The sequence below is a fragment of the Penaeus vannamei genome, chromosome 8, assembly GCF_042767895.1.
Source record: "Penaeus vannamei isolate JL-2024 chromosome 8, ASM4276789v1, whole genome shotgun sequence".
Taxonomy (NCBI): Eukaryota; Metazoa; Arthropoda; class Malacostraca; order Decapoda; family Penaeidae; genus Penaeus; species Penaeus vannamei.
In genome coordinates, this window is record NC_091556.1 from 46,124,238 (window position 1) to 46,134,237 (window position 10,000).

At 41.0% G+C, this 10,000-nt stretch overlaps 3 protein-coding genes across 3 annotated transcripts; all 3 read right to left on the reverse strand.

The window, feature by feature from the left end:
- Positions 1 to 1,957: 1,957 nt before the first annotated feature.
- Positions 1,958 to 2,893, reverse strand: LOC138862430 (uncharacterized). Its single transcript, XM_070124753.1, has 2 exons — positions 2,832 to 2,893; positions 1,958 to 2,658 (listed from the first exon to the last, which is right to left on the reverse strand). The coding sequence occupies exons 1-2, from the start codon at positions 2,851 to 2,853 to the stop codon at positions 2,132 to 2,134; spliced, it is 549 nt and encodes a 182-aa protein (XP_069980854.1). The 5' UTR covers positions 2,854 to 2,893; the 3' UTR covers positions 1,958 to 2,131.
- A 2,274-nt stretch (positions 2,894 to 5,167) lies between these two features.
- Positions 5,168 to 6,323, reverse strand: LOC113826755 (uncharacterized). Its single transcript, XM_070124752.1, has 2 exons — positions 6,263 to 6,323; positions 5,168 to 6,087 (listed from the first exon to the last, which is right to left on the reverse strand). Exons 1-2 carry the CDS (start codon positions 6,282 to 6,284, stop codon positions 5,558 to 5,560), a joined length of 552 nt encoding a protein of 183 aa, XP_069980853.1. The 5' UTR covers positions 6,285 to 6,323; the 3' UTR covers positions 5,168 to 5,557.
- Positions 6,324 to 8,762: 2,439 nt separating this feature from the next.
- On the reverse strand, positions 8,763 to 9,734 carry LOC113826753 (uncharacterized). Its single transcript, XM_027379634.2, has 2 exons — positions 9,621 to 9,734; positions 8,763 to 9,514 (listed from the first exon to the last, which is right to left on the reverse strand). The coding sequence occupies exons 1-2, from the start codon at positions 9,640 to 9,642 to the stop codon at positions 8,985 to 8,987; spliced, it is 552 nt and encodes a 183-aa protein (XP_027235435.2). The 5' UTR covers positions 9,643 to 9,734; the 3' UTR covers positions 8,763 to 8,984.
- Positions 9,735 to 10,000: the final 266 nt, after the last annotated feature.

Below are 10,000 nucleotides of genomic sequence, written 5' to 3' on the forward strand. Positions count from 1 at the left end.
TACTGTCAGGGACAAAAGTCGTGTGGCATTATTAAATCTTAAAATCTTTCCTAAATAACCGTTTTTTTTTTTTTTTTTTTTTTTTTTTTTTTTTGAGTCCGAGACAAAATCCGAAACATTTTCTGCAAGAGTTTTGTCTCTGATTCTTTATTCTGTTTGTTTGGCTGTTAGATTCCGCAATTTTCTTGCTGCCATAATGATAGGCTTGTCGAGCCATCTCTTGCTTAACGTACATTATTTTGCGATTAGTTTGTTGTTTTTGGATTGGTTTAGATAACACAGTTCATATTTCTCGTTCCAAGCTGACCTCTCTCTGTTTAAGTCCGGAGTGTGTGAAGAATCTCCATGAGGTGTAAACTGGCGCTTCAGAGTTGCTTCATTCGAAATATTCCCGCGAAACCCACCTGGAAATTCTGTGGGCCATTGGGTAGAACATTCCCTTTGTAATACGAAACATAGTCCTAATCAATCCAGTATATATTCCACTTTCCTCCTTGATCATCATCACCATCATCATCATCATAATGATCATCACTACCATCATCGCTATTACAATCAGATGTGAAAACGTCAGCCCAGAATACAACTCTTGTGTAACTTCCACTCTGAGTCTCTCCGTAACACAATGCTATTATTGATATCCAACAGTGTATCTAAACTTGTATCTCTCTTCGCATTCCACTCAATCATATTCATTTCCTCTTCCCAAGTAACTTATATTCCCTGACCTCACGTCTGCGTTCCCGAAGACACGCATCAATCTACAAGAAAAATCCTAACCTCTAAATTGCTTTGAAAAAAAATGATAATAATAAAGAAGAAGATATATATGTATGTGTGTGTGTGTACATATGTTTATATAAGCATATATCTACATACACACACATACATGTGTGTATACACATATATATGCAGATATAATGTAAAGTACATATGTATTCCACTTCCACTAAACATACACATGTATTCAAGAGGACAAATTAAAATCAATTAACAAGTCATTGAAGACAAGAACAAAAAAAAAAAGAAAAAAAAAAAAAAAAAACGTATACTGCAAATTCAAATAAACTAAATGCAAGATATATGGTTCTCTCAACTCCAGTTATATTTAGATACTTCCTTTGTGTAGATGAGTGAGAAGTGTCTGTTATCGGGCCATAAGTAGCATTGGCAGGAATAATGATAATGTCATCAGTTATGATGATACTACTTCTACTACTAGGTTGATGATTTTCTTTCCTTAGCCATTTTAGTTTGATTCTTGAAGCTGGTGGGGATGTAAGATTCATGGAACTCTTCATTAATAACCTTTGAGGCAAAGCCACTCAACCATACAGTGCCTAACAGTGGGTGCTTCAGATTACAGCACAGGCTTGTGACTCACAGTATCCATATCATCGTCCGTGGTAAACATATGTATGGAGATGGGTCCCTGTGTTCGCCGACGAAAAAGCAGCGAGTGATAGCAGTCACAGAGCCCCCCCCCCCCTCATGCACACTCACGCGTAAGAGTGCACATACATACACTATGAAATGTTATGCATGTGCATATATGTACTTTCACACATAAAAAAGTCGAGTGGGTGTGTCATACGATACCTAAAAAGAGCTGAAAACATAAAAGTTCAAAAAATAAGAATAACCGTTTGGCGAATCACCATATCCATAGAGTAGTATTTCTTTTCTTTGTAACCTGCAAGCTCAAGGACAGCAAGCCTTGCACAGCGTGGCTATAACGGCGAGTTTGGTAATTGAGGCTCATGTCGCCGCTCATGAGGAGATAAGGATATTAGTTAACGTATTCACAGGCAAAAAAAAAAAAAAAAAAAAAAGAAAAAAAAATCATGCAATGCAAAATTTCAAAGCCTTTTGTTTAAAGTCAATTCCAGTAACCACTCGCTCATATTCATGCTCTACCTTCCCTCCCTGTAGGTATAAATGAAGCGTAAACAGCACATTTCTTCGGTTTGCATTTTATTTCCTGAATAAATATAGAGAATAAATATAACACATGATACAAAGCAAACATATGGAGCAATTATGCTCAAGAAATTATGACACCAGTCGATTCATCCTGATAGGATCATCATCTAACCATATTTACAATGCCAGTTGTCGTTTCTCTCATTACTCATTTCCTGTTGCCATACCCGTTGCCGTTGCCAATGGCAAGGCCATTGGCGGCGGCAGCATAAGCATAGCCAGCACTGGGAACGACTCCAATGAGCTCGTTGACGGAGTAGAAGCTCTCAGCTTGAGAACAGTCCACGTTGAACCACCAGTCACATACCAGGTACTGCTGGTTGAAGATGGTACCGTTGGGGCACAGGAAGGAGTCCTGTTGGCGCCTGAGGGCGCGGTCCTGGCAGATATGGAACACCTGGCAGCCGGCTTCAGCTGCAGTGTCGGCGTAATAACCTTGCACCGCCTGGGCATCGCAGGAGAATCCGGTGTCGGGCACGGAAGCCAAGATGGGGTAGTCCTCGCCGGGGACGCCGCCCCCTGGAATGTTCTCGGCCAAAGCGGCAATCTCAGGGTCTACTCCGTAGGCGCCGTTGGGCGTGCCATAGGTGTTACTTGGGGGCGCATAGCCGTTGGTGGGAGGAGGGTGCGCTCCGAAGCCATTGTGAGTGTCAGCCACAACGACGCAGAGAACGGCTGTCGAAAATAAAAAGTAAAGCAACTTTTGGCCACAGATAATAGTGTTGTTATAGAAACATATTGGCAACAATAATAAATCTGGTGAAAAATGAATAATGATAAAAATGTCAATTAATCTCATGGTTGGATTTGTTGGCACAGTGATAGGAATTCATAATGTTTACACTCACCAGACAAAATGAGAGAATACATTGTTCAGAAGAATCTAGTATCGAGAGACTGGGAACTGTTGCTGAAGTGTTGTTAGTCAGCCTTATATGTCCGCTGACCGAGGCACAGCTCCTCCCACTGACCTTCGTGAGTGCCTGCGGATCACTCGGGAAAAAGCAGCGTCGGTAGTCCTGATGAAAGAGTAGATCTTGACGCAAGATCTGAAATGGCATCGCAAGTTAGCGTAGATTTCACTGTCAAATAGAGAAATGCCAGAGAAAAGGAAAGACACCAATAAAAGCAGACATTGAAGTATCTACATATGTATTAAGTATTTATTATTGTCTATTAATTCTTTAATCATTACTTTAAGATAGAGATGTGCACAACACACGCAGACACACACACATATATGTGTGTGTGTGTGTGTGTGTACATATACACAATTTTACATATATATGTGTATGTGTGTGCATATACTTGTACACATATTTATACATACATATATATATGTGTGTGTGTGTACATATACACACATTTATACATACAAATATACATGTGTACATATCTATATATATGCACATATATACATATATAGTATATACATATATGCATACCATATGGAGGTGGCATAGCTCAGTGGTCCTGGGATCGCGCCCGGCTACCCCTCTCAGTCGACGCAGCTGTGAATGACTCTGGTATGCCGACGTCAGCATGCTGGGGTCGAAGTCGGGACGGAAAGGAACTGGCCGCCCTACCGCATCATCCCGCGGCTTAGTAAGTATGTTTCTCTACAAGCATGTCCCCTGCGTCCACATGGATATGGGACCAACTTTGACTTGACATACAATACATATAGATAGATGGATAAATATATTAGAGTATATGTATACTGGTTATCAAAACTTTATGGAGTAATTTTACTTCGTATAATAACACTTCTTCACGTCTCCGGAACAGATATAATTTAAATAGGAATTACCTTGAGATTCCAGAGACATTAAAAAATAGTATGTTAAAATAAATGTGTATGTCTAAGGTGATTATGTAATGCCACACACGATTTAAGATGATATATGTTAAGTTCAGATGCAATAGGAATCAACTTGATCATATCAAAATACACCTATATTCTCTTGTTGCTGGAACCAATCATGAACATATTCTCTGTGCAATGGGGAATGCGCAGTTTGCAGACACTTTAGAAAAGACCGTTGTTTTGGACAGGAATTAGTGGAGCTACACCCGTCGCTTGCTAATGACCAAAGTGATTAGTGCATGCTAGCCATTGTTAGCATGTTAGGTGAGTAATTACAGGACTGTTAATCCTGTTCAGGTCAGAGACACATGGCTAATAATAATACTGTATGGGCAAGGATGACAAATATGTAACGCTTTGCAGAAATGGGCCAATGAGATGAAATGCTGCCCTGAACAAACCGTGCTGACGTGTGTTGAAAAGCGACGGTGGCAGAGGGCCGTGGCAGGACGCGGCCACAACCTGGAAGGTAGTTCCCGGCCAGGAAAGTTTGGGGAACCGCTGCCTTGGGGATGATTTACGACTGCTTTGTTGATTCCATGGTATCTCTTCGGTTTTGGGTAACGAATTCACAATTGAGATTGTTCCCTTGATTACCGGCGGTACTGACATGACATCTATTCATTTAGGACGCACTTATACATAGATGTATTTTACACACACACAAATGTATGTTTGTGAGTGTGTCCAGGGTAGAATGAGGTTCTCAAGAACACTGTCCATTTCTTGCAGGAGTGGCACTGAGGTCAAGGCATGTGTGTAAAATGAGGTGCATTCACCGAGTCACAATTCAGGTTTAGAGCCGTCTGTACCAGTGAAGTAGGCTATCGCAATATTTCATCTCTTCATGTACTGTTGAACTCTCATATGGCATTGGATTCTCTGAAAATTGCCTCAGGGATAGCATTTAGTTAGCCACTGAATTTATGCCAACGACAATTCCATCTATTGCCTCTGCTGTCTGGGTTTCAAACGGATTAATTAATGTGGAAACTACAGTGCTTTAGATCATCATCCTCGGGCCTTTCTCCACAGCCATCGACCCAAGTCTACATCATTCAACAAACTTTGAACTTCAGAATCTAATCTAATGAACTCAAGATCGATAAAAGCAATGCAATGTGTAAAGGAAAAAAAATAGCCGCGGTATGTTGTAGTGTCAATTCCAACTCGTGAATGCAGTACCTTCAGGAACGTCAGATGTTAGCTTCTTAACATTTCTTAGTTTCTACTAATATATATACATATATACATATATGTGTGTGTGTGTGTTTACACACATGTCTGATTTGAGACCGTAAAGAATGAGGAAGCATGTCAGCATTTTTCAGTAATTTCTCTACCTCGTTCTTATCTTTCTCTATGACTCTATTTGCCATGTCATGGTCGCCATCGTGGTCGGTTGTGCATATCTATTTATGTATATCTGCTTATTTATTTTCAATTTCATATTTCCCTTGAAAGTGCAATGGTAAAGATACAGAGGAAATATATTTTTTTTCATGTTTATTCGAATGGCTGCAGGAAATAAATACTATAAGGTATACTATAACTGCCTGTAGATAATCCAGCAAAAATGCCAAATTTGAGAGTCAGGCAATAATTGATTAAGCATTAAAGCATAAATATGTAATTATATTTACAGCAGTATTATAGAAAGGAGTTCTACGAAAACTGGGAAATCCGTTTGCCATTCGCACTTCCATTTCATTTCCTTCTGTTTCCATACCCGTTGCCGTTGCCAATGGCAAGACCATTGGCGGCGGCAGCATAAGCATAGCCAGCATTGGGAACGACTCCGATGAGCTCGTTGACGGAGTAGAAGCTCTCAGCTTGAGAACAGTCCACGTTGAACCACCAGTCACATACCAGGTACTGCTGGTTGAAGATGGTACCGTTGGGGCACAGGAAGGAGTCCTGTTGGCGCCTGAGGGCGCGGTCCTGGCAGATATGGAACACCTGGCAGCCGGCTTCAGCTGCAGTGTCGGCGTAATAACCTTGCACCGCCTGGGCATCGCAGGAGAATCCGGTGTCGGGCACGGAAGCCAAGATGGGGTAGTCCTCGCCGGGGATGCCGCCCCCTGGAATGTTCTCGGCCAAAGCAGCAATCTCAGGGTCTACTCCGTAGCCGCCGTTTGGCGTGCCATATGTGTTACTTGGGGGCGCATAACCGTTGGTGGGAGGAGGGTGCGCTCCGAAGCCATTGTGAGTGTCAGCCACAACGACGCAGAGAACGGCTGTCGAAAATAAAAAGTAAAGCAACTCTTGGTCATTGATAATAGTGTTGTTATAGCAATATATTGGCAACATAATAATAAAGCTGGTGAAAAATGAATAATCATAAAAATGTCAATTAATCTCATAATTGGATTTGTTGGCACAGTGATAGGAATTCATAATGTTTACACTCACCAGACAAAATGAGAGAATACATTGTTCAGAAGAATCTAGTATCGAGAGACTGGGAACTGTTGCTGGAGTGTTGTTAGTCAGCCTTATATGTCCGCTGACCGAGGCACAGCTCCTCCCACTGACCTTCGTGAGCGCCAGCGGATCCCTCGGGAAAATGCAGAGAGTCGGTAATCCTGATGAAAGAGTAGATCTTGATGACGCAAGATCTGAACTGGAATCGCAAGTTAGCTTAGATTCCACCGTCAAATAGAGAAATGACAGAGAAAAGGAAATAAATCAATAAAAGGAGGCATTGATGTATCTACATATGTATTGTCAAGTATTGATTATTATCTATTTATTCTTTAATCATTACTTTAAGATAGAAATGCGCACACACGCACACACGTGTGTGTGTGTGTATACATATACACATTTATATGTGTGTATATGTGTGTGTATATACATATACACACATTCATACATGTATATATATATATATATATATATATATATATATATATATATATATATGTGTGTGTGTGTGTGTGTGTGTGTGTGTGTGTGTGTGTGTGTGTGTGTGTGTATACATATACACACATTTATACATACATATATACATGTGTACATATCTATATATATGCACATATATACATATATAGTATATACATATATGCATACCATATAGAGGTGGCATAGCTCAGTGGTCCTGGAATCGCGCCCGGCTACCCCTCTCAGTCGACGCAGCTGTGAATGAGCTCTGGTATGCCGACGTCAGCATGCTGGGGTCGAAGTCGGGACGGAAAGGAACTGGCCGCCCTACCGCAACATCCCGCGGCTTAGTAAGTATGTTTCTCTACAAGCATGTCCCCTGCGTCCACATGGATATGGGACCAACTTTGACTTGACATACAATACATATAGATAGATGGATAAATATATTAGAGTATATGTATACTGGTTATCAAAACTTTATGGAGTAATTTTACTCCGAATAATAACACTTCTTCACGTCTCCGGAACAGATATAATTTAAATAGGAATTACCTTGAGATTCCAAAGGCATTAAAAAAAACTCCTATATTCTCTTGTTGCTGGAACCAATCACGAAAACATACTCTGTGCAATGGGAAATACGCAGTTTGCAGACACTTTAGAAAAGACCGTTGTTTTGGACAGGAATTAGTGGAGTTACACCCGTCGCTTGCTAATGACCAAAGTGATTAGTGCATGCTAGCCTTTGTTAGCATGTTAGGTGAGTAATTACAGGACTGTTAATCCTGTTCAGGTCAGAGACACATGGCTAATAATAATACTGTATGGGCAAGGATGACAAATATGTAACGCTTTGCAGAAATGGGCCAATGAGATGAAATGCTGCCCTGAACAAACCGTGCTGACGTGTGTTGAAAAGCGACGGTGGCAGAGGGCCGTGGCAGGACGCGGCCACAATCTGGAAGGTAGTTCCCGGCCAGGAAAGTTTGGGGAACCGCTGCCTTGTGGATGATTTACGACTGCTTTGTTGATTCCATGGTATCTCTTCGGTTTTGGGTAACGAATTCACAATTGAGATTTTTCCCTTGATTACCGGCGGTACTGACATGACATCTATTCATTTAGGACGCACTTATACATAGATGTATTTTACACACACACACATGTATGTTTGTGTGTGTCCAGGATAGATTGAGGTTCTCAAGAACACTGTCCATTTGTTGCAGGTGTGGCACTGAGGTCAAGGCACGTGTGTGAAATGAGGTGCATTCACCGAGTCACAATTCAGGTTTAGAGCCGTCTGAACCAGTGAAGTAGGCTATCGCCATAGTTCATCTCTTCATGTACTGTTGAACTCTCATATGGCATTGGATTCTCTGAAAATTGGTAGTCTCAAGGATGGCATTTAGTTAGCCACTGAATTTGCGCCAACGACAATTCCATCTATTGCCTCTGCTGTCTGGGTTTCAAACGGATGAATTAATGTGAAAACTACAGTGCTTTAGATCATCGTCCTCGGGCCTTTCTCCACAGCCATCGACCCAAGTCTACATCATTCAACAAACTTTGAACTTCAGAATCTAATCTAATGAACTCAAGATCGATAAGAAGCAATGCAATGTGTAAAGGAAAAAAAATAGCCGCGGTATGTTGTAGTGTCAATTCCAACTCGTGAATGCAGTACCTTCAGGAACGTCAGATGTTAGCTTAACGTTTCTTAGTTTCTACTAATATATGTATATATATATATATATATATATATATATATATATATATATATATAAGTGTGTGTGTGTGTTTACACATATATGTCTGATTTGAGACATTAAAGAATGAGGAAGCATGTCAGCATTTTTTTTCTTTTTTTTTTATTTCTCTACCTCGTTCTTATCTTTCTCTATTACTATATTTGTCATGTCATGGTCGTCATTGTGGTCGGTTGTGTATATCTATTTATGTATATCTGCTTATCTATTTTCTATTTCATATTGCCCTCCAAAGTACAATGGTAAAGATACAGAGTAAATATATTTTTTTCATGTTTATTCGAATGACTGCAGGAAATAAATACTATAGGGTATACGATTCAATGTAAGTGCCTCTAAATAATCCAGCAAAGATGCCAAATTTGAGAGAGGCAATAATTGATTAAGCATTAATACATAAATATCTAGTTTTATTTACAACAGTATTATAGAAAGGAGTTCTACGAAAACTGGGAAATCTGTTTGCCGTTCTCACTCCCATTTCATTTCCTTCTGTTTCCATACCCGTTGCCGTTGCCAATGGCAAGACCATTGGCGGCGGCAGCATAAGCATAACCGGCGTCGGGAACGACTCCGATGAGCTCGTTGACGGAGTAGAAGCTCTCTGCTTGAGAACAGTCCACGTTGAACCACCAGTCACATACCAGGTACTGCTGGTTGAAGATGGTACCGTTGGGGCACAGGAAGGAGTCCTGTTGGCGCCTGAGGGCGCGGTCCTGGCAGATATGGAACACCTGGCAGCCGGCGTCAGCTGCAGTGTCGGCGTAATAACCTTGCACCGCCTGGGCATCGCAGGAGAAGCCGGTGTCGGGCACGGAAGCCAAGATGGGGTAGTCCTCGCCGGGGACGCCGCCCCCTGGAATGTTCTCGGCCAAAGCGGCGATCTCAGGGTCTACTCCGTAGGCGCCGTTGGGCGTGCCATAAGTGTTACTTGGGGGCGCATAGCCGTTGGTGGGAGGACGAGGCGCTCCGAAGCCATTGTGAGTGTCCGCCACAACGACGCATAAAACAGCTGTAGAAAGCAAAATCAAATAAGTTTTCATCGATATTAGTTGTAATAGAATTAGTGCTCTTATTTGTGAAATCATTAATAGTTTTGGTTCACAATCCTGACTAACCAGAAAAGATAAAATAATTCATTCTTCAAAATTATTAAGTAGTGAGAGACTGGAAACTGATGCAGAAGGACTGGTGGTCAGCCTTATATATATTTGCTGGCCGGGCTACAGCTCCTCCCACAGACCTTCAAGTACAATTTTCTGTTCACTCATAAATATGCAGCATGTTCGTATGCTGATGAAATAGTCGATCTTGATTGTGCAAAATCAGTACTGTCATTGCAATATAACGGTAATACCATAATTAATTTGCGGAAATCCTTTAAGAAAGTGAACATTGGTTTGTCCATGTTTTTATTGTATTAATTTCGTTTAATAACTTCAGTAATTGTTAATGATGAATTACCAATACATTTATCGTCACCGACTTATCATCTGCA